At 40.7% G+C, this 25,472-nt stretch overlaps 1 protein-coding gene across 1 annotated transcript in view; it reads right to left on the bottom strand.

The window, feature by feature from the left end:
• The window catches only part of UNC5C (unc-5 netrin receptor C), a 257,765-nt gene that overhangs the window by 25,186 nt on the left and 207,107 nt on the right, over positions 1–25,472 (bottom strand). Inside the window, exons 7-12 of the mRNA XM_032686686.1 lie at positions 23,814–23,981; positions 22,571–22,735; positions 8,811–8,867; positions 7,173–7,364; positions 5,610–5,954; positions 2,350–2,437 (exon numbers count right to left, since the gene is read on the bottom strand). Coding sequence (XP_032542577.1) covers positions 2,350–2,437; positions 5,610–5,954; positions 7,173–7,364; positions 8,811–8,867; positions 22,571–22,735; positions 23,814–23,981 — 1,015 coding nt within the window. The remainder of the gene's footprint in view (positions 1–2,349; positions 2,438–5,609; positions 5,955–7,172; positions 7,365–8,810; positions 8,868–22,570; positions 22,736–23,813; positions 23,982–25,472) is intronic.

Here is a 25,472-nt window from a genome sequence, read left to right as displayed (position 1 = left end):
ACACCCATTTTATAGTTTCCTATGTGTCCCCTCCCAAACTACATCAACACATAACAGGACTTTTCAACCCATACACATTTACACTGTGCTCATGAAAATAAATACAGGGTCTCACAGGGTTTGTTGAACACACTGCTGTTACCGCTTGGCCACAAAAGTGAATATCTGCAGCTAGTCCTTATTGGGGACTATCACTCTCTGTTAGAGTAGTGTAAGACTGCAGTAGCAGATTTAAAAAATAATTACACCACACAGTAACTTGTGGTACCCATATGACTCCAATTATATGAAGCAACATCTGTGGCCCATGTAGTCAGAAAAAGCAGCTTTGACTGAGCTGCAGCTCTGCTACATCAAGTGAAGCATTTAGTAACAGGTCCTGCAGCAGGAGACAGATACAGCTGAGTGCCACCCACCCATTTCTGCTCCTTGGCACCTGGGAAGAAGGAGCAGGTAACACAGGAAGATGCTATAGTTCTGTCATGTTTAAGCCCTTTTTAGTGAATATTCCATTCTGAGTGATCTAGACAACACCTGATGAGCTCCATTTTATGTGTCCTAGAAAAAGCTGGTTTCCAAGAGAAGGAAAAGCTTGGTATGCTTGTGGGCAGCTAAAAAACTGCCACAAACCAAATAAGCACCTGGAGTCAGTGTACCCAGAAAGTGATACCACCACAACATGATGAGGCCCTGCTGCCCCACAACCAAGGCAGCCTGCTCTCTGCTCTCCTCTCCTTGGGAAAGAAACCACTTCTAAAGTCTTCATTCTAAGTGAGGACTCACACCTTTTTGTTCACTTCTGCAGGTGTACTTTGGCATACTTGCTCAGTTTGGCAGGCAGAACCTCTCCAACCATGCTTTTCCCAATACAGGTTAACGTATCCTTCTATTTCCTGTGTGACTTCCTGAGTAACAGCTATCACAAAGCATGCAGAGAAGGCTTTATGATCCTTGAGGAAAATAAATTAGACCAGCATGTGACATTAGTTGTCCACAGCTGCATGAATAAGGAAACAGGGATTCCCTCCATAACTGGCTAGAAAGGAAATAATTGCACATACAGCTCCTTATAGGAATGAAATATTTTTTTTAAATTTTGTTTTTGTTTTTTAAGAATTAGGTATTTTAGAAAGGGAAATTTAGAGGCAAGTTGAATAACAGGGGATGCCATCTGATTTTAATTTTTTTTTCCTTCTTCAGAAAAGAGTCTTTTTCAATACTGCTTGTAAATGTCTTTAAAACACAGCCAAAAGTAATAGGAATAGAATCAATACTAGCTCTGAACAGAGACATTTTTCTGTAGCTGCAATTAGCTATTTTCAAAGAGCATGCGATGAATAATGTATGCAAAAGGGTGGGTGGGAGGATTGCTTAATTTTTCTTTAAGCAGATTATTTTAGCTTGAGTGAAAGACTACCAAGCTAAAGAATAGTGTTCAATATCACACACTGTATAAACAGCTGCGGCTTAGCACATAATAAAAGCTATTAAGAGGCTGAGCCAAAAAACATATCTAGCTATGAGGAAGAGAAAGAGGCAAAGTACCGTGTAATGACAGCCTTAGTTTCACATTTGCCATTCAGCCTTTGTGCAGAGTCCATTCTGCAGCCTAAGATCTCACCTTTCTCTTCATTAGGGTTTTCTAAATGGCTTCAGATGGTATTTTGGCCTTTTTATTACAAGTCTTTTTTTTTTATGTCAGGGCTGTCAGATCATGCAGGAGACATTAAGATCTAGAATATGAACTGGCTACACATGCAGATAACAGGTGACAACAACAGGGATCATCCCAGCGTTGGCTCTGGGTGGCCCTTGGTGTGCGTTGTCTGGGGCTAAGCAGCAAGGAGGTGGAGGGCACCAAAACCTTCAGCTCCATCTCTTCACTGCATGACTAGCCAAGCCCATGAAGGGCAAAATAAAAATTCACCTTCCCTCTAATAGGAGAGGAGATTTTCCAAGTCAGGTGTTTAGGCACCTGGCCCCTCTGCTGAGCTGATTTGTCACCTTGCTCCATTGCTCCCTTCTCCTTTGCAGCACTGGTCTTTATCAAGAGGTTACCTCACACCTTTTCTGCTGTACCAAACTCATGCTGGCACATTTTCCTCTCTCCACTGTGATTCAGCATCCCCCCAGACTGAGGGCTTGCTGCAGAGCACAACTCTCGGTTATAAAAGCAAAAGTCTGAGCTGGTTTCATGGCAAAGTTTATCCTTGGCTTTGCTTGCGTTTAACCCCAAGTCAGCAAACAGCTTCAACACAGTAGGCTTTGCATAAGCATATTACCACAGGTCTTATGTTACTACATTTCCCCCCTCTGTTAATGCACGAGGAAATAAAGGCAGTTTTTTACCTCATGTTCTCCTTTCTGTGAACTGTCAGATACATTTCATAGACTCTCCCTTGTGGAACGGCCCCTGCTGGGATCAGCAAGCTTACTCCTGCAGAACAGAAGAGACACAAAAGGTAAAAATGGAGAAAAAAGGGCAAGTGGGTCTGTGAAGAGGAGTGACAGGAGAGGCAGAAGATGAAGCCTGAAATGCCAGATTTTCAGCCAACCTAACCAGCAGACTCTAAATGATCTCAGCAACTTGGGAGAAAAAGTATCTACTGTAACCCTGGTGCCTCCAGTATCCAGCTGCCTGTTCTTACTCCCCTTTGCATCCGCATGGAAACAAGGGAGCGGAGAAGAGGATTTTCTTCCCTTTTATTTTATTTAAAGAGCAGACAGATGGCTACGCTGTTGCTTACCTTGTAAAGTGATGGAAAAACAAACAACTCTGACTAAAATTTCCAACAGCTGTAATGGGACAGACATCTCTCCCTAGGCAATTCTTACTTAATTAAAATCAGGAAAGAAAAGCAGTGGAGCACTGTCCCAGGAAACAAGAACTAGTTGTTTCCTGAAAGATGGTTTCTTGCATCTAGCATCCTGTCTTTTACTGTGCTCAGCTCCAAGAGTACCTTGGAGACAAAACTGGACTTCTTGGCACTGTTAATGTGCCTAGTCCCATAAAGTGGTTCAAAACTGGGGTATCCAGCCTTGAAAAAAATGTGGGCAAATATGCTCAGTGCCCTTTTCTGTAATGATTTGCTGCACACTTGATTAAAAAACACTGCTCTTACATTACTACCATTGCAGAAATGTCTTGTTACTACACAATGAACATAGCCCATTAACCAGCTATTTCACTCTTCTGGACACATCTCAGCCAGCTGTCTTTGCAGATGTGGATTAGCTGGACATCAGCGGCAAGGATTTGAATACAGTTATTACTACATAGCTGAAAACAAATCTATGGGTAGATTATTTATACGTATTTACACAGGAGAGTCTTTATAGACCCCTTGCACAGCCCTGTCTCTTTTCTTTAGCATATGTGGTTTGGTTACACTGAAGACCTCCCACGTGTTGGTGTACAGGTGCTCAGTCCCATACCTGGTTTTGAAGGGGAGGGATTAGCTAGGAAGACATTTTCCACAAATGCCTTCTGGCATTTGTTTGTTTACAGGCCTGTTACAACCTAATCTGTGCACGTTCGTAGTTTTAACAGTGTAGGCGTAGCGCAAGTGAAGGGCTTTGATCACGCCACAAGGAAGATATACATACATCTAGAAGCAGCACAGAGGCATACATGGTAGCAGTAGATGGATTGTTTTATTTTACAAAATCATTACCTTAATCATTTTGAAGGGATTACAGCACTGAACTTTTTTTGTTCACAAATTGATATTAATATATGTGAATTAAATGTGACTAATAGACTTTGCTGATAATGTGCACCATCATGGCATAAGAAACCTGAGTATTAATATCTACCTTCAGCTGCTACTTAGAAAAATGTGAAATCCAAGACTGTATAGCACAAATTTTCAACATTGCTCAGCAGTCAGCCCCAGATTTATTGAAGTAGTTCAGCTTTCACCTAAATTTAGGAGATATTTTTTCCTCCTATTCCACAGCAGCTCAGACAGGAGGGCCATGGCTCCAACTACTTTTGACTGCTTCTTGGGCTATGTGTGACTGCATCCTGGAAGGACCAAATCACCTAGGTCCTGGGCCACCTAGGCATTTTGCTTTCTCCATTACATCAACAAATAAGAAATGATCCAGCAAAGGAGCAGGAGTTGTCTCCTTGCTCAGGGCACTTGCTATAAAATGGCCAAGCTGTGAGCTGTGGTGTCACATGTGCTGTGGTCCTACCTGAATTCAGAGAAATTGGGCAGGGGTATTCCTGACCGCCGTGTAGCCTGCATATCCCCCCACCCAACATTGCATGCATGTGACTTATCCTCACTTCAAATGTCAATGCTGCTCTTCGGTATGATACTAAACCCACTGGAACATCCAGGTGCTGAACTTCCTTTGAACATCAATCCTTCATTTAGGAACCAAACAGCAGTGTGGCTCTGGTAAAAAGATCTGTCTGCAAGAGCTGAGCTCTCCCAAGGCTGCCCAACAGCTCCCTGGATGCTCTGAAACTGCTTGCCAGTGCCAAGGTGGCCTGGAGGGGCCCAGAAGTCCGGCTTCATTCCATATAAGACTGAGCAGTGCTTTGCAATTACGTTAACAGGCCCTCAATGCTCAGTCCCTCCATTTCCTACTTGTAAAGGAAGTCAACAATACATACAACAAGGAGAGAAATATGGAAAAGACACTCTTGGGCCTTATTTTCCTTGGGTATATAATGTGTGCAGGTAAAAAGCCTACTACTTCCAAAAACAGTATTCTGCTGTCAATTACACATAGTCTTCAATGAACTGGAAGTGGAACAACTGATTTGTTCTTAAATTATTTTGTCCTTTTTCATGTGTGATGACAAATAGAGGCTTACTGTATTGAGGTCCCTTTTCTAGGACTGCAGGAAAGGAAAAAGTGATGCTGAATTTCATTTCACACAATGAAGGTCTAAGGCCTTGCATGTCTCAGAAAGTAGCTAAGAGCCCTGTTTAGAATCACAGAATGATTTAGGTTGGAAAAGACCTCTAAGATCACCTAGCACCACCACATTCACCACTAGATCATGTCCTTAACTGTTACTTGGGAGAAGAGACTGACTCCCATCTTGTTACAGCCTCCTTTCAGGTTGTTATAGAAAGTGATAAGGTCCCTCCTTTTTTCCAGGCTAAACAACCCCAGCTCCCTCAGCTGCTACTCCCAAGACTTGTGCTCTTGTAGTGAGGGGCCCAAAACAGTATTTGAGCTGTGGTCTTTGTGGTACAACGGAATGATCACTTCCCTAGTCCTGCCGGGCCCACTATTTCTGATCCAAGCCAGGATGCCATTGGCCACCTGGGCACACTGCTGGTTCATGTTCAGCTGACTGTCGACCAGCACCCCCAGGTTCTTTTCTGCTAGGCAGCTCTACAGCCACTCTTCCTCAAGCCTGCAGTGTTTAAAAGGTGGTCAGGACTTTGGGTAGAAAATATTTGAAGTCCTTTGGTAGAAGCAAAAGAAGGGGAAAAAAGCACCATCGGGTTGTTTTGATCAAAGAAAGAGTCCCAGGGCAGAGTCACAGGTGTGGACTTTTGTCCCACACATAAAAAAGCACACTAACTCCACTTAAACCCACAGAACAACTGTACTTTTAAGCCAACATAGCTAGCACTTACCTGAATTGGGAATTACTAGGTGACCTCCTAAGGAGTTGAAGGTCCCAAATGCAGTGCACGATGGGTCAGTTTGCCGAGCAAGGCTCTGGTTCTTCATGTTCAGAGTCTCATTCTCCAGAAGAGACTGTGTAATCTGTGGGGACAGCTTGGAGGAGAAGTCAGAAAGGTCATCCTGGGGAGTGACTGCACCAGAGGTGTTATAAACCTTGATCTTCAAGTTAGGGAGCGGGTCCAGGATTGGAGAATTGGTCATTGGGATTTTATCAGAGACATCATGCAAGGCGTAAACAGGACCCCTGTACATGGCTGCAGCAGAAGTGAGGTCTGGTGGCACTGCCAGGAGGTCTGCAAAGGAAATGAGAAGGAAGAACCATATTACTTCTCTATTCTGATGACACTGTTCTGAGGAACAATTTGGGTTTGCATTCTGCATTTTGCCTTTTATTCCAAAGGTTCAGATACTCAAAGTCCCTGACCTGCATCTCCATTTCCATGCATCCTTCCAGCAAACTCCCAGGGGATGTATTGCCACAGCTGCTATGGAATCCAATTGTCATACAAAATTACAGCATGTTTCTGCTATGAAGATTTTTCACTGGGATTATTTTTCCAGGGTGCACTAAGATTTCAAATACAACATGCTTAGCATCAGGGCAAGATGTTTTCCTCATCTAGTTGATCTAGTTTTTAACTAATACCCCCTTCCTAAATGCTATGCAACATTTTATCTAACTGGTCTAATGACAGCATTCCTGAAATAAAAGACACAACAGGCCTACGAAGTCATCATGTCCACAACTCCCTGCAGTGAGGGATTAGTACCTGCATTACACTTTTTTGAGATTCATATTGAAAGTTTCTCCAGCAAAGAAAACAACACTTCTGCTAATCTTCCACATGACAACTCTCTTGTCATCTTAACTCTTACTTTGATTTATTCTTCTGGAGCAGATATGGGGAAAAAAGAGGAACTCTGCAGACTAAATATGGGTCTTGAAAAAGGCAGCACTACCTTTTGAGTGTTTTTTTCTGGTCAGTGAAGTGTGGAAATAATAAAGCTGTTATGCATCAGTGATAAAAATGCTCATTATTAAATGATGTTCTACCACAACTTTTTCTACATTGTCTATTGAAATGCCCGGTCCTTCTCAAACTACTACTTATACCTGTGGAAACAGAGCACAGGAAAAAAGGCTATTAGAGAAATAAAGGGGAGGAAGATGTGATACAATTACTGTATTATCACTCTTGTTTCTATCAGAGCTTTGCCTTTGATTTAAATTTGAGCTGGACCTACATTCCCATAAATGTTTCTGTGTTTCACTCTCACATTCATTTCTCTCTTCAGAAGTTAAATACCCCCGCTTTATACTCTTGAACACATCTGAAAAATGCCAAGATGGGTTTTGAACACTTGACTATCAGAATCAAACGAATATGGATCTTTCTCCCTTTTATCAAGTGTCAACAAGCATCCAGTGAGTATCACTCATGGAGCCCAAGAGAAAACAACCTTATAGTACCTCCCTGAATTGGTCAAAATGCAGTGAAATGAAAACTAACCTTGCCTTGCAGCCTTGATGTTAACAGGCTGAAATCCCCCATTTAGCGCTGAGGAGTCAATGATATCTGACTCAAAGTCACGATGGTTCTTGCGATACACGAACAGGGCCACAGCCACGGAAATAGCCAGGCACACGATCACGGCTATGACGATCCCGACGTAGAGAGCAACATCATCCGAGTCAGGAGCAGCTAGAGGGAGAGAGGCCAGGAACCTTGATGAAATGTGTGCTCCTCACAGGGACTTTCAAGAAAACACAGTTTTATTACTCTTGTTTCCTGCAGATATTTACTACCTCTTTTATAGGATAATTTAAAATCCATTTCCAAGATCATATAACAGGTGTATGCTCTTTTGATGGAGAACAATCTTTGATTTCTCTCTAACCTGTGTTCTAACTCTTTCCCTATCTACTCATTCATCTACCTAGTACTCAGGGTGTGAACTACTCAGCACAACACGTTACAGACTTAGTCTCATGAACCAAATTCACCCTATGAAGTAAGATGGTATGTCTTAGTGACATAGTGTCATAATACTGGTATTTAGAAGTTTATCTGATAACAAACCATATTGTGCATTTTTAAACTTCAGAAGCTTTATATTTTACTTTTAAAAAATAAAAGAACCCAAAATTTCCATTTCCTATGGAATACCTGTAATATCACTATCTTTGAGTTTGGGGTTTTTTTAATTGTAATTTGTCATTTAATTGTAATTTTAAAGGCCACTTGCCTTTAAAAAAATAGACTAGTAAAGCAGAGAATCAAACACTGAATTCTCATCATCGGCATTAACACGTACATATTTGGATAAAACCAGAAGCAGGCAAAAGAAAGAATGTTGTAATTTACCAAAAGGAACCCAGATTTATTTGACCTGTCTTGTGAGAAAATGGCTATGATATTTCTACTAGCTGCTTATACCGTATCATCAGCACCAATTCCAAGCTAATCTCTAGCATCATTATCCACCAGACATTTTTTTCCAAAAGGTCTGAATATGTGATCAAAATTTGATGTGTTTCTATACAGTGAAGAATCCCAGTTTTAGAAATAGCCTAATGAAAAAAGGAAGTGCAAAAACAAATCAGACTTTTTAGTACCCCATTTTTGTTAGTTCGAAACATGTGAAATCACTTTTATTTTATTTCTTTTAGCCATTTAAGCCAAGCTGCCCTCCAGCTGAAAAGGTGAGAGCTGGCAGATGTAGAAAGGGAGTGATCAATCTCTGTAAGCTCCTGGCTATCAGACCTCCAATCTACCAAACTTGAAGCATCCCATTTTTAACCCAGCAGTTCAGGAAGCAGATATCTGAGTTCTGGCTCAAAGAAAGGTTACCCTTCCACCACATTTCTTCCATTTGCTAAGGAAATTTTAATGAGAAGATGGTTCATTCTCTACAGTTTCAGTCTCTGAGGCAGCATCTTCTCCCATTTCCCTCGTGCCCTTATCATTCTGTGCCAACCTGCAGACAGCAAAACACTGTGACTGCTGTCAAGCAAGCAGCATGTCACTTACTCTGCTGAATAGGCCCCTCTTTGCTGAGTTACACAGAGCTGGCCTAACAGTAAAGCTTGACTCAAGGAACAGCATCAAATCAGCATCCAGGAACATAAAATCAAACAGTAAACTTACAAGAAAATCCATATTCATTCTGGGTTCTCTGTTCAGTTGAAATAGGATAAATGAAACCTTAAAAAGAAAGAAATTAAACAAAAATGGGAAGAAAATCAAATGAGGAGAACAAAAAAGTGAAGCATGAAAAATAGTTTAATTAAAAAAAAAAGGAAAAGAAACTGATGGCACTTTAAAATTCTGATACAGCACAGAATTATGATTTTGCATCCCCTCTCTCCTCCAGAGTCTTACTAAGAATTAATAAGCAGGCAGATTGAATTTCTAAGCCAAAATCAGTCTCGAGTCACTAACTTTGGAGTGCTTAAAGTCTTCCTTTTATTGAGCATAAACTCTAATGGATCTAATATATTTCAGACATCAAGGGTCATTAGCATATGGAAAGTCTTTTTATCCCTATCCCTGCCATATGCTTTAATTCCCAGGACATGCTCGGTGAGGCTCTAAACAGTTTTTATATTTAATTATAATAGCTTGCTGTTGATCTAATAGAGCTAAAGGAGACCTGTTGTCACTGGTCAGAGGTTAAATACCCATTTGCTGAGCAGAGTCGATGCATAAAGCCATCTCTCTGCATTTCCTTAAAATTATTTTATCCTGTCTTTCACACATGTTCAATAGCAATTCCTTAGGGAGTAAAGAATTTGTCAGCAAACGGTAAACTGAGTGGCTTTTCTTTGAAATTATTACAAAATCAATAAGGCCCCTGAGGTCAGAACATTACTTATTTGAAATCTTTGCTAGCACCATATATTGACAAAATCATAACATAATTTACAGCTGTATTTCTGAATGGATAAATAAGAGATATTTTTTCTTTTGTCTATTGTTTCTTTTCTTCCTGCAGCCCTTACAGCACAGCAGGCTGTTAGTTCGCATATGAGTCCTGTGAACTCACTAAGCATCTCCCAGCTTCTTTCCATCCATATGGGAAACCAGTGAAATGCTCCTAGTCCCATGCTGCTGGAAAGGTAAATGACAAATCCAAACTAAGCAAGGGAATCACTGTCTGGGATGGGATTAGAGTCGGCGTAAGACAGAAGGTACCTCTCCTCCATTATCTCCCCTTCTGTTCTTTTAAAGGGAATTTCACCCCTTCCCCTTGGATCATGCTTGCAAGGAGCTCACACAGCTGGGGACTCCCTGCAGGTGAAACAAAACTGGAAAACACACTCCTGGTGTGTGCCTAGCACACAGGACCACATTAAAGGCAGACTGGAGTAACAATCCCCAGCTCCCACAGCCACTGAGCTTGGATGCTCAGCATCTGTTGTGCTCTACATATCTCGTTGCTTGGTTGCATTTTTTGCTAATGAAGACATAGTCTATACCAATCGCAGGTATAGACATACCTCCCTTCAAAGTTTCCAGACATTAATTATCATGTAAACACTATCTCCACTGAAATACCAGAGCAAAACCAGCTGGTTTTTGATGGTGATGTTTTTTTTCTGAGGCATCATGGGACAGAATATATTGCCTGTAATATCTATTTAAAACTTTATTTCACAGTAAGGATTCCAGCCTTACAATTGCTTTTAGGAATATGAAGTCTTCACATTAATATCTTTGATTCTTTGAGGCAAGTTCACCTATGTGTACTCTCAACATGCATACACAATCTTTCATTAATAACTGCTCTTTACTTACTACTGGTGTACTTGAGGTATTGGCCATAAAAAGTCAGGTGAGTAACTTCTGAGGGCTTGAGTGAGTGCTCAGCATGAATTTACATTATTCATTATTAATTACTCCCCACTTGCTCCCCAGATGAAATTTCAGCTATAGACTTATGCCCAGTATTTCCTTTGGCAAGATGTCTCTGGAGAGACCAAGAGACACGCAGTGGGAAATATAAGGCACAAGGACAAAGTTGAATTTAGGCTCTGAATATCTTTTTGCTTCATACTCAAATCCACTGGGAAAGCCGAGGATATCTCCCTGCACTTCATGTGCCCCAGCATGTTCATGGGGAAGCTGGCACGGGGCAGCACATGTCCTCTGGCTCTGCATCACCCATGGAGCTTCAGCTCACCCGTGCAGAACTGAAAAGGAGAGGTTATTCTTCTCTCCTTTGCATTTCAGATAGTAAGTTTTGTGTTGTGCATCAACATTTGCAAGCTTGTGTGTCATTCCTGCCATGTCTGAAGTGATCCAGCAACTGAAACTCGATAGGCACAAAAGATGGCACCACCTGGATTAGCTGTGATGTTACTGAAAGCATTCTTTCCTCACAGGAAAACAGAAATTCAAATTCAAGCTTTTTCAGCAAAGTAAACAACTGTGGTCCTCAAATATTCTAAAACAAATTTACCTCACTGCAACCTCTCCACAGACCCTGTTTGTCACAAATATATATTTGTGCAAGTTTGCATGGATTTTCTTACTGATAACTATGGAAAGCATCCTTGCAGCTACATACGAGTAACACCAATTTCTTCTACAGAAGTGTTTTGTGCATAAATTTACTGATGCATCTGTTGAAACAGAAGGAAGAGGTAAGGATTCTGCTTGCTGCTTTGATTAGCCTCACAAATTACCATGTAAAGCGATGTTGATTTTATTCTTCTACGTCTGCTGCAAGTTGAACCAAGCACCCAACTCCATTCAGCTGTTGAAGATCCCTCAAACATGGCAACTACAGACTGATACTTGCAATTTTGGTGGGACTTTTTAGAAAAAAATTAGTTTTAAGCACTCCTTTGTCACTCTTCCAAAAGGGAGTGGGCATTGCAGTGGTAGTGGTAAGGGGAAGGCTTGCAGCAATGAGCAGGAGGTAATGGGCAGGATGCAGGCTTGTTGCCAGGATCCCAGTAAAAGAGCACAGGCTTCTCCTATAGAAAGTTAGCTGTCACACTGGTCCCTCTTGACTAGGCCTTCAGACAATGAAAAAGGACATTTTCATCAGATAATGATACAAACCTGATGGGATTAGTAACTGAAATAATGAAGAATGACTTCCCCCCTCTCTTCAAAGCAATTGCAGTGAAAAGAGATCTTTTTCTTGTGCGTTTTTTTTTTTCTTTTTTTCCCCTTTCTTGTATTAAGCACTGCTTGGCAAATACCTAAGAGACTTCTACCAGGATGATCAACATTTTTAATGACGAATTTAGAAAGGTGCTGGTGGGTTTGACTCTAGGAAGAGCCTGCTGAGGCTGCTGGCTCATACTCAGAACAGCTGGTTTCACAGTGAGCTACTTTCTTTGAGAAAAGTAATTTAAGCTTCTTCCTACAGTTAATTGGGAAATGTATATTTTCAAAGGCACTTCTGCTATTTTGTTGTGTAACTTATTGTTGAATGAGTAAAATAGTAATAATCATACTTTATGCTTGCATAGTGCCTACTGTTTGAGGCTCTCAAAGTGGGAGGCTTACCAAAAGTGGGTATTTGTTTCCCTCATTGTACAAGTACCTCCCCTATCTAGAGAATCAGTGGGAGGCTCAGGTTAACACACAAAAATTGAACCACTGTAATTGCATGGTAAATGCATTCATTAAAAAGCCTTTAGTTAAGCTGATGTTTCTCCATGTATTCTACTTTATATTCCAATTTAGGTTTGAAAATACATTTATCGTCCCTGTGGAAGTGCTTCTGTTAAGTGTTAAAGGTGGGCTTTTTTTAACTAAATTAATTACGCTGGCACAAATCCTTTGTACAAATGCAGATGCATCGTTACAAAGGTGCTTTATGTAGATATTGCCTATTTTCTTTCTAGAAAGCACGAGAAGAGCAATTTAAGCACCTTTACAACGATGCAACACACTGGGGAAAAGTGAAAAAGGGTGAATATGTCAGATTGTACTGGAAAAATAAACCAACCCAATGCTGGTATATAGAAAAGACTTCAGCAGGCTTTTTATCAATTTAGTTTAACTCAATTTAAGCATCAGTTACACTTGGCACTGATTTGGGAAATTGTGACCATTTAACTAAGTAGATTGTGAAGCTCATTTAATTAGTTTGGTGCAGCTTGTGAAGGCAGATGATCCCCAAACACTGAAAGTCTAGCCTGAGCATTCTGGTCCCACATGTCTTGTTCTGGCGTCCTGGAAATACATGTGTGCCAGAGGCCACAGGAGACACAACAGTAGGTCTCTGTTGCTGAATGGCCCTGTGTGGATTCATCTGCTTTCAGGGTTAGCTTTGACAAACAAGCAGGCTGAGTCTTTCTATAGCACGAGTTCATTTGCTGCAATTTTCTTTGACAGGAGTGGATAAACCTTCTCATAATAAACTCAACTTGGCAAGCTGAGGTAAAATAAAGCATTTGGGAAAAAAGAATCTCAGACCTATAAAAGATAACTGTGCAGAAATTATCACACTGACTCCCTTTAGATTGACATTTCATAGAATGTCACCAAAGAGTCACCAAAACAACTTTTCTAAGCTCTTTTTCTTCCACTGGGGAAGAATCTTCTCCTCAGCATATTCATGGGCATATATACACACACACATGGTGCTCAGCCTGGGAACTCAGTATCATGACATGGGAATTCTGAAATCCCATGTTTGATATCACCTAGAGAGCCATGGGGATATAACTGCCTAGGCCTGCTAACGTGCATATTTTAAAGACAACTTTTATCCCTTTAGTATAGAACACTAGGTCATGGCTTCGTGCAGAGGGAACTTTGTAACTGGATCCCTTTTTTTGGTCCTTAATAGACTTTGTTAGCTTTCTAGTCATGCTGAATTTGTATTAATGGATACCAACTTTGAAGTGAACTGATCAGATTATGAAAAGGTTTTACCCTATTGCTTGCAGAAAATAAAATATTCACATAAGAGACAAAGAAAAAATCCCAGTTTTTAATCTGTATTTTCCCTATCTATTTTTCTTCTCTTCAGCAGCTATCTAGGCAAGACAGTGAAGTAGCTGAAGACGATCTTTCTGAGCACTTATTTACTAGGGCTTATACAATTTGGGTCATATTTTCAAAAATATTTACAATTATGCTGCAAAGAAATAGTTTTATACCATTAGCTGAGGTAATAGTTAATGATACATAGTTTGAGACTGTATCAAGACCAGAGAGAACTGGAGACATGCACTTTCAGTTACTAAAGTGAAGATTGCATAAAGCATACCGTAAATGCTAGTTTCTTCAATGAATCATTTTTTTAATCTAGCACCACTTGCTTCTAATCTATAAACTCTCTCTACCCTCTCTGTAGCAGTTTCAGAAAGAGCTGAGGTCACGTAATTCCATGGCCTTTCTGAAAGCCTAGCCACATGACATGTCTCAGTAACATCCTGTTGCAAAGAACTCAACAGGTTGAGCATAATAAGTTGTTACAGCACTCTCCCCCCTTTTGGCTCCAAAGTCAATGCCCTTAAATCACCTCTGAGAAAAGAAGAAGGCACAAAGGCATTCAACTGCTGCCTTTCTTTCTCTGCTTTGATGGGTTTATCCAGTGTAGCGACACTGAAGTAGGAATAAGCTCTTGCTGGCAACAGGCTCTGAACCACAGAGACAGATAAACAGAGACTAATTCTCACACGCAGATGCCTAAAATTTGAAGAAACCTATTCTTAGAGCATTTAAAGTAGGTGTGTGGTATATACATTGTGACATGAGAGTTTACTAAAACAACCCTTTGTTTTGCTGTGATATATATACATCAGATGAATTCCAGTATTTAATAACTCAAAGCCATCAAGCTGGTAATTTTTTCCATACCAGTCCCAAATAACATGCACCCAATTGCTTCTGTTCTTAATTCCCAAGATGATGTCTTCTTTCAGCATTAATTCAATTAGCCTCCTCTTTTGCCTAGCTCCAGTAGCTCAGAATTTTATTAAAAATATTTGGATTTTGCTGAAATTTTCTATAATCAGTCTCAGTATCAGAAATTATCCTGAGAAGTTTGAATAAAATTGGGTTAAGGATCCTAATATGTTTTTTGTTGTTGATTTTTTAGTTCAACTGAACTCACTGAGTTAAAAGAAAAAAAAAAGTATATATTACTGTTTACAAATTCCAGATTCTAGGAATTCACCTTATCTCCCTTTTCCTTTAAAATGCCGTTCTTAATTCAAAGCCAGCCCAATTTCAGACTTTTTTGCATTCATGAGAACAGACATTCATCAATTATACATTCTGAATTCCACTATAAAGAGAGGGTTTTGAAACAAAGAAAAAAAGTCATATGCCCATGCAGTGTTTGCAGTGCTGTGGCTGTGACCTTGCACTACTAATCCTGTTTCCATCTTCTGTCTCCTTCTGTTTTACCTCATTCACCATCACCTTCCAGCAATGCCACAGTTATCACCAGCTTGCTTGAGTTTCTTCATTATTTTTAAAGGAAATTATAGATGATCAATACAGTGTGTAAAGACTCAAAGTTTTCAAAAAAGACTTTCAAGGGTTTTCAAAATGTTCATTCAGATGCATTGCAATGCTATAGGCTTCCACCAAGTCCATCTATGATGGACAAACAGCCACATATTTCCATCTTAGGAGAAGGAATTTAGGGATTTAACTTGACATTCAGGAGTTTTAAACTGCTTTGTGCAAGTTCTACTGTCCAGAGGCTGCACATGCTTCCAGTACTGTTTTCTACAAGGGAGCAGAGTTAATGGTACAAGAGCAACCTTAGAGTAAACCCCATATTCTGACTGCTTAGTGCCAAGGCTTCATGTTCACTTAACATGTTGCTAATGCAGACTTACCATAGGAGAAATATTAACAATAATATATGACTTGTAATTGCTGTTAATCGTTTCTCCCCCTTGCTATTTCCCAGGAAAACAAGATGATGTGATATGTTACACCTTTTTTTGTGGTGGTTAAAAAATTTAAAAAAACCAACAAAACAAACCAACAAAATCTGTGGAGCTGCAAAAACCTTTTAGACACAATGTGCCCAGCTCCTTCTTATATTTTCTGTTCTAAAGAAAGACCTTCATATCTGCAGTAATGATGCTGAAGGTCAGATATGATATCAGACATCCCAGAGATAATGCACTGCAATTTATTTTCTTTCTGAAGGACTAATTATTGGCATGTTCAAAGTGAGCTAATAAATAGGGAGCTTGAGGTTTTGTGACTTTTTATTTACTTGGGTATTATCTCAGATCTTTCCTGAGCGGGTAAGTTAAATGGGGAGACTCTCTTGTTCTCTCCTTGAATGGAGTTTATGATATTCTATAATTAAGACTGCAATTATGTTTTCATTTTAAATTAGATCCTGAAATTTGTTAATATTGTTAGAAAGGTCTTGCCTGAGTTTAAACACGCATGTCATCTATATGGGAGCAGGGGAAGTTGAAAGAGAAGAATAACTTGTTGCTAAAATTTGATGTGGATTAGAATATCCAAGTTTGACATTATGCAATCTTTTGCAGTTAAGGACTTTGACCTTTTGGTTAAATCTTATGCCAGTCTTTAGTATCTTAGAAGCACAGGACCTTAACATTGGGTTTGTTACGAATCTTTGACAGCAAAAGTAAACACATGCCTAGCATGGTAATTTGCTAGATTGTGTATTTGCAAATTCCAGTCTTGCAATGACTGAATGCTAAATTGACTTCCTGGGATTCACTTTGTTTTGCAGTAGTAGCTGGACAAGAGCTGAAATAAGGACATGGGGCAGCACTGAAGAGAGGACATATGGCAAACAGCTAGTTGAGTGAAGGGACAGTTGGAAGGGGATGCAGGAGAGGGGAATGCTGGGAAAAAAGGCTTATGGAAAGCATGAGTTGTCCACACAGAACAGGTATCAAAATCTTTGGCAGGTTTGTAAGCTCACACGTAAGGTAACTTGCATTCCGCGGTTTATAACCTCAAAAATCCCAGAGACTCCAGAATCAGCTGATCAGCTCAATGTTTGTCTCTCAAACTATAGAAACTTCCTTCCCCAGCATAAGTTTTCAGTTAAGGATGCTGCCAATAATTTTTTTAGTCCAGATATAGAAATAGAGAGCACTGAGTTTTACTTCTGATCCTTTTACTTATTCCTTGATGAGCCTTGGGAAACTCATGTAACTTTGCTCTGCCTGACACCCTGACCAGAAAGCAAAAATCATGAAATACACTCACCTTTGTACATGATAAGGAAAATATAAACATACATCATTGTCACTGCATGGGGTGGTTTTCTTCTACAATTAAAATAATGTATCAGTTAGACTTCATCATAAGATTTATATTTTCCTTTAAGCTATCTCGGTAACTTTTTGAGTTTCTTAACGTGCAGAGGAACAGGAAGAATAAAAGAAAGCCTAAGAAAATTAAGAAGAATGAAAAGTGTAGATGGACAAGTTTGCTTTTTTTTCCTTCTCTCTGCATGGCTATAATATTTTTGATTAGTTCAGATTTTTGAAAACAGCCTAGAGATCCTACAGCACTTGTATTTCATCAAAAATAATATGGAGGTGGCTTTTTCTAAACTGACCGGGGTGAAGACACAGTGATTTCAGTGCCTTGGGTTCTGCCTGTGGCTCTGCTCTTCTATTTTCTCTCAATGCTTCTATCTGCTTTGAGCAGTTGGTTTTCTAGGCAAGAGCTCTCAGCTGCAGAGGGCCCACTAGAGCGTGGATGCTTCTCAACTGGGGATTTCTCATGTTGCTATAATAAAAGAGATGAGTCATGACTCTGAGATGTGTGCATAAATTCCCTTGGTTGCTACACCATTACATAGTAGTTGGGTTGAAAACAGAATAACACATCTCTTTACTCATATCAAACAACAGTATTACAGAAAACTTCTTCTAGGAACAAATGAGATGCCTTCTTCAAAGGAATGAGTACCCCCTGCAAGGGCAAAACAGGCAGGTGGTTATATCATTATGCTGACAGACTGAACATATTAGAAGTTCTCTCTTGACTAACATGCTCTTAATAAAAGGTTTTATTTCATGCCTCTGCACACATGGGCTTCTGTTGCAGTCTCCCTTGGGAGAGTTCTGCTTGCCTTCTGGAGTCTGGAAAACATCCCCCTGCTCTTTGCATACTAATCTGTTCTGGTCAACCTGTGGTCCTGATCAAGCTGCTCTGCCCTGTAATTCTTCCCTGAATGCCTGCTTTCAAATCAAGCCAAAAAGGGAAACAAATACTTATTCCATCAGAGGTTCTGACATGTTACATTAAATAAGCAAGGCATGTGCAGAATATTTATGTTTTGGGAAGAAAGAGATGGTAGTATCAGGGTAACCTTGCCTTCCACTCAAGATCTGTGTATAAACAGAGATGAGACTGGAAAAGGGCAGCATTTAGCCATTTCACACAAGAGCAGGATAAACTGCATCTTTTTCACACACTTAGGTACTATCATTGCAAGAGGGAACCTTATGAACTTCATACTGCCTTTCAGACAAGGATTTCAGAGTGCTCAGCAAATACAGATTTGCCGTCACCATTTCACATCAATTCACTCTTGACTAGAAGGAAGCCTTTTTTTAAAAGGAATGGAATTATTAGGCTGATAATAACATCTTCACCATGGTATAGGCATCTTTTTCTCAAGCGGCACATCTGCTATTTGAGTTTCCAAGTAGTTAAGCTACATGCAGGGAGAGAAAGTGATCACCAAAGTGATCCAAGTGTTAGACCAGATTAACAACAGATGAAGATGTTTTGAATCTTTTCTTCCATTCTTTAAATGACAATAGCACATCTCAGTCTTTTCATGCTCAAGCAACAAAGGAAAAGTCCATACTGGATCTGATGACACTCAGCAATGATTCACAAGTGGGAGTTTCTTTCTGGTCCTATTCAATGATGGATCTTTATTCCATATTATGACACTATAAAATAAACAATTTTACTACACAAAGAAACAATACTATTTACGTAACTTTATAATCCATAGCCCTCAAGGAACAATATGTGCTTCACTATTATCTTGCCTGTTGCTATAAGACAGCTAGCCCTGTGTTTTGGAAAAAAACTGAAAGCACAACTTAGCCAGCCTTTTATGAAAAGCCACAGTGGTCGACTAAAGCCAGGAGTGAGCTGAAAAAGGGGCACTGGTTATCTTCCTGACTGTGCTAGTGCCAACCCTACGCATCCCAGGCATAATTTCAGAAAAGACCAAAAGCCCAGCAGGCACCAACCTCACACCTACGGACTTGCTGTACTTATTCATTCAGGACAAGGACAATATAGATCTGAACACTGTCACTTCAGATCCTCAACAGAGAGGATATAGGTGACAGGCTCTGAGCATGACAGCTGCATGTCACAACTCAGGTAACAAGCCTTCAACATAACGATGCAGTACAGCTAAGTCTTCTCATAGGGTTCACCTCTTCCTGAATACCAGCAGCATTTTACACATAATGCAAAGCAGAACTTGGCCTGCCAGGGACTTGTAGCATCTGCTTTGTACCACACAAATGATCTAGTAGTCATTCCAGACTCAGTCCAGCCAAAGACTTCCACTTGTATGTTGCTTTAAAAATATTTGTGACCTAGCAAAGGGAACTAATTGTGCTGAAGTTTGAGCCAGCAGGGGAACACTTTGCTTTCTTATTCTTTACACAGAACACCCACCAAAGTCATTAGGTGGGATGAGTGAAGGGCTAATTGCAGTGCTTCAGTTTATAGCAATCCCCTGTGAGATGCAGTGCATGCCTTTAAAAGTGTTGCTCCTTGCACTGAACTCGTACATCAAATGGGAAATAATGCAACTATGGAGGCAATAATGCAACTACCGTGGGTGGTAACCAGCCAATTCTTCTTACACCTACAGCATATTTTGTTCCAGAAGATCATATTAATGCTATTATGGGAATTATGGAATTGTTATAATGGACCTGCTAGGCAATATTGTGTATTTGGAAACTTAAAATAGCAATGACCACCCTAAATTTTCACTACATCTGCTTTTCCTTTTCAATTCAGCCTGCTGTGTCTCTGCAGGCTCTCTAGTTTAACGACTATTCGTCCCTTCATGTTAACAGAAAAATACTAACTACCGGATAAGGGAGTGTATGTGTATACTAGCAAGATCATTAGTCTGAATAAATGTGACAGCCGAGTTGCATGAGAAATGCCACAGTTAGTGGTAAGCACAAACTACAGCTTTGGGTGTAAAATACTATAATTACAAGGGATGGAGAAAGCTCCACAGTTTTTATCCCCACAGAAATCAATAGTCGTGCAGACTTCTGCTCTTTGCTGGAGCAGGAGCAGTCTGATGAAAGAGCTTATTGATCTATCCAGCTGATGCTACTGAAGTGAATAATAGACTGGAAGAGAAAGGGCTTGTAAATTAGACTCATTCAATCCAGCATTTTCCAGCCTATCTTTTACGTGCAGCTATATAAAGGTATATATTTACAAGTGAGTTTTTGTCAAAGCAACAGGCTACTGACTCCTTGTAAGAAGGTCTGTCTACTAATTCTTTGATCCCAACTACACCCCCCGTGTCAACCTTCAAGCTCTCACTAAAGACTGATAGTCAGGAGGCAGCACCAGGGCATCTAGGAACAGGATTTGACTATGGGGCAGGTAAGCAGCTAGCCAACACATCTCCCTGAGGGCTATGGCCACAGAAAAAAAGGTGGCTCTAGCTTCCTCCGTGCCACATGTGCCATGCCAGACCCAGTGGCATGAAGGCATTGGAAAAGTCTGCTGTGGATCCACAGGTTCCCAGGCTATGAGAAATGTCAGTTCCTGGCCAGTCCCCAAAAGCCTCAAATAATATGGAAAGAGGCATGTTGCTTTAGGAATGAAAGGAGTCCTGTGTGTCTTCCTGGCTCAGCAGGCAGACTTTCTATGAACCTAAATCCACATGGGCAAAAATGTAAGTATTCAGATTGATTGCACATAAACTGAGAAGGAGAAATAAAGAAAAAGGGGGGGGGGGGAGAGAGAGAGAGAGCAGCAGGCACATTGCCACCAAGTACAGCAAATCAATCTTCTCAGCAGTGATGGATCGGGGAGCAAGACTGTAAGTTTTACAGGTATATGAAACCCCGCGAGTATAAAGACACCATTAAAACACTGCCATTAAATTCCAACACTGAAGGATTACCACGGCCCCTGGAGCTAAGCAGGTCATTATATGACTGCATATTTTTCATTCTCATTTTTTATATACATATATATGAAGCAGAATAGGATTCACAACAGTTTCACCCTCTCTCCTGCTGAAGACCTCTGCTTTATACTCAGCATCCACTTTCACAAATAAAATGCAATATACCATCAACAGATAAACGAGATCCCTACAGGGCTTTTATTCTGCTGTACTATTATATCTACTTTTCCACAAGACTTCTGCTTAAATGGTTCTCTTTATGCACACACAAAAGATGACATACACCTGTCTAAATATAATCTGATAGTGAAGAGCTCTTCTGTATAGGGAAATGTATCTTTTCTTCCTAATTTACCATAATGACTTATTAACAGTGCTGGAGCTAGGGGTATGCTAGCTTCCCCACAATAAAAGTGTTATACAGTAAGACATGGATGGATTTTTATTTTTTTTTCTATCTTTAGAAATGAAAAAGAGAGGAGCTCTAAATTTCACCTTTCCATTTTCCCCATAAAAAGAGATTTTTTGAGGCATTACAGCTTCATAGGCTGCTGACACTGACTAATAGTTTTTAACATGATGGAAGTATTTGTATGAGCCACACTGAGGAAGCTATTTGTAACTCTGGGAAACCCCAGAGCAAGTGGCTATGCTGTGCCACAGGGTAGCTCAGAGATCACTGCCAGCATAGTAGCCATCTTATATAGTAATTATTCAAGGGGCAGACCTATGTATTAGCTAGTAGTGTCACTTTTCTGTCATTGTGACTATTTCAGTCAAAAGTAACCTGCCTCAGAGAATAAAAATTCTTAACTCCTTTTTTTATGAGAGAACCCAAAGCATTTTATGATCTGGACACATAGATATTGAATAGTTACAGCCACAACTTTGGATAACAGAGAGCTGAAGCTCGATAGAGAAGTACTGTAGAGAGATGGGATGAAGGAACAGGAGAGATGTGTATGTGATGATTTTGACTCAGGTTATTGTGCTAATGAAATGTGAAAGGGAGTCTTGATGCACCAACAGCCCAAAGAAGACCTCATTTTTGAGAAGGGATGGGGTGCAGAGCAGATTAATTGTTCATCGGTACATGTCAGAATCACACTTAAAACCTGTTTTTTTTTTTTTACTTCTCTCTCCTATTAGTCACAAAGGCAGGACCATGGCATAAACAGATGCAGGCAGAATAGACTTCAGTGCTAGAGCTGATCTTCACAAGCCTGCACCATGATGATGACTACACATGAAGTTTGCACTGGCACTGCCTAGATACAGCCTACCTCCTTCTACCACAGGGCACTCAAAATCCAAAAAAAGCACATAACTATTATACGTAGAAACACGTGCATCCACCATTCCCGATATTAAGAAGCCACAAGCTGATCTGCTTGGCCAAGTTTACTCTTTAAAAATGCTGACTTTGCCCTAAATGCTCTTTTTTCCATTTACATTGCTGTAAGAGTCACTGCCAAACTTCTCTGGACAGATGCTGCACCCATATAGAGAGGAAGACTTTGGTGGAGAGACCAGGGGGGAGAAGGCTCTGTTATGACTCTTCCTAATTCTTCACTGTTCAACTTCATATACCTCAGACAGCATTACATTCATCTTCAGGCAAAAAGAGTGGGTTGCCCAGACTGGTGAGAACTGGATTAACTCATTTCTTTTACAAATGATTCTGTCACTTTAGGTCATTGATACTGTTCTGCAGCTATTTCTGTGTGGCCATATATATCCCAGACTCCAGAGAGGTCACAGTGGCACTTACCCTGCATGCAGAGCCCGTCCGTGCAGTTCTTGGACTGCAGCACCAGCCCCTCGCAGTCCTTCCCCCCGTTCTTTGGCGCTGGGGCCGTGCACTCCCTCCGGCGCCAGTGAGTACACTCTGTGCCACAGGTGGACCACTTGCTCCAGGATGTCCACTTGCCATCCACTGACACGAGGAAAGAACAACTTGTTAGGGCGTACACAGAAGTGAGACCAAGCAAGAGCAATGCACACATTGGCACAAGCCGGCCTGCAACTCCTGGCCATCTCTGGCAAGGCAGAGGGATCATCAGCCTGCTCTTCTCTAAGTCTATTAAGCAACAACTCAGGAATCTGTGATTTTATTTTAAATTTTGGCATTTTTTAACACAGAGATTAAACTGGTCCAAAAATTCTTCTTTAGTAGGAAGATATTTAATGTTAAATACTCCCTATTAAAAGAAATATCTAAAGGTACCAAACTATTTCACATGAGCAGAATCAGGAATGTGTTTAGTGCCTTTCAACATCCTGCAAATGACTTTCAAAAGCACTAAATCAAACAGGTGAAGAACAAAATATGAAATTGTTCTTGTGACAGAGCTGGATGGCCAAACTTAACAAGCTCAAGATGACCCTACTGACATTGATTTGAGTGGGTCTGTAGAAGGAGGAAAGCACTGGACAATAGGGGCAGAACTTTGTCACAGATAAGTACCAACTAGCTGGTGTGTCCTGAAGGAATTTGGTATTTTTCAGAAGTTTACATTTAAATACCTTTTAAAGGTATGGATACACAACTCTTTCCAGAATAAATGTCTTTGTATTTGAAGTCAGGTAAACATGTGCCTCAAATTTAACATCCACATCCCAGATGCTTCAGTTGCTGAGACAGCTGGACTGAACAGACATTGCAAATATATTTACATCACAGTTCCTTTCTATATTCAAATTCCAATCCTTTTCCAGAGCTTTCAACCATTATCTCCTACAATTTGAAACTCTGAATGTTCCCCAAATCCCCTGAATTATGAGGGCTGAGACACCAGTGTAAGCAGCATGCAAAAGTAGGGCTGAAACCCATGCTGCTTGATATGATGTGCTCACTATTTTATCTACTTATGTAATACAATTTCATATTCATCCCCTGAAATGTTGGATTTATTAATAATGAGAGGCTGGCTTTTGTAACTCATAGTATTCTCCTGAAATGACTGATGACAGACAAACAATTTATCTAGGGCTGTGTGCTGTTGATACTGAACCTGGACACAGAGTGGTGCAAGCTATTTTCTGAACGCTCTGGCCCTCGCAGAAGGCACCACCGTTGAGTGGGGCAGGGTTGGTGCAGGTCCTCGTGCGCTTCTGGAAGCCTCTCCCGCATCGGCTGTTACACACTGACCACTCAGTCCAGGTAGACCAGCCTCCGTTCACTGAAAAGCAAGAGGGAGAGTATGATCCCATAATCAGGCCAGCCTGGTCAGCCCAAAGCCCAGAGCAATGGCTGGGAATAGCATGAGAAGCAACACTGAACAGACAAAACCCACGTCTCCAACGTGACAAATGTATGCCAGAAGTCACTGTAAAAATTTGAAGAAATGCTGATGCCAAATCAGACACACCATTTGATGACTATTAGGGCTGGCAGGTGATCAGCCTTACTCTGAAAACTGACCTGACCCAGCCTAAAGCTCCTGATGGAGTATGTATGATCAAAATCCCTGCAGATTCAGAGAGCGCACACAGCTCTAACAGCCAGAAGCCGATGCTCTGAAAGCCGCGGTACTTTCCAAAGGGAGACAACCTGCACTCCTGCTCACGCTCAGATGAACCCATCACCTGTGTATGCTGAGACACCCTCATGCTTTGATTAGATATTGATAATTTTCCCTTCCTTTCTTTGAAGACGGTGATTTCAGGATGTCAGGACAACTTCACTCATCCCTCTGTGGACCTAGCTGGTGCATATGAATGTCTCAGCACTTCCCTAACAGATATTTAAGCTGTTCAGAGTGAACTAACACTAGTTAGCATTTTTTTTAATTGACTTTGGGAAGATATTTATCCCTGGAAAGATATTTATGTTGACTCTCCTTTTCACCCACCTCATTTTCTGGGATAGAGGGATAGATGAAGAAGGAGCTCTGCTGCTCTACATAAGAATGTCACTGCCAGTGTATAGGTAACATACTAACCGCTCAGATTCTCTAAACCCAAATGTTTGTGATATGATACAACACTTAAGCAGCTCTGGTAGCAAAACCCATAAAAATGCTACTCCCCTACACATGTCTCTTGAATGCACTGTTGAAAAAAAAATCTGTATATGTATGAGAAGGAGTTGCCTACATCTTTATGTTTCTGCATTCATCATCGTTACAAAACACGGAGCTCTTGCATGGTCCATTCCTCAATATCACAACCACTGCTAATCAACTCAATTCAGTCAGTTTTCTATAAAAACTGAACTAAAAGGCCTTCATTGTAACTTGGGGAAGCAACTGCTTACAATTAAATCTAACTGCTACCCTGAATATGAAATGAATATTAGGGATAATCATAGGGATTTTTTCCTACTTGTCTATCCTATAATTAAGCTGATTGTAAGGAACACCAGTTCAGTCAGCTGGCACATCATCAGAGCAGGTTTTGTTCTGGTGCATACCCCCACCTGGGATGCATTTGGGGCAGTAACTCTGCAGGGGCAAGGGCTCAACCTGGTGGGGCAGAGCTGCAGCGCAACACAGGCTGGAAGAGACTCTAGAAGGGCATCTCATCTGGCCCCTCCACAGCCAAAGCACGACCAGCCTCAGTTATATCAGGACTGTGGATGCAGACACATGCAGACACTGTAGATGCTATCCCATGCTTTGTATTCCCCTGACGTTTATTTTTAAGCTAGGCTGTGCACCTCTGAACTGCAG

This window comes from Chiroxiphia lanceolata, chromosome 4 (assembly GCF_009829145.1).
Source record: "Chiroxiphia lanceolata isolate bChiLan1 chromosome 4, bChiLan1.pri, whole genome shotgun sequence".
NCBI lineage: Eukaryota > Metazoa > Chordata > Aves > Passeriformes > Pipridae > Chiroxiphia > Chiroxiphia lanceolata.
The sequence above is the reverse complement of the archived record's forward strand: the minus strand, read 5'-3'. Positions and strand labels throughout refer to the sequence as shown.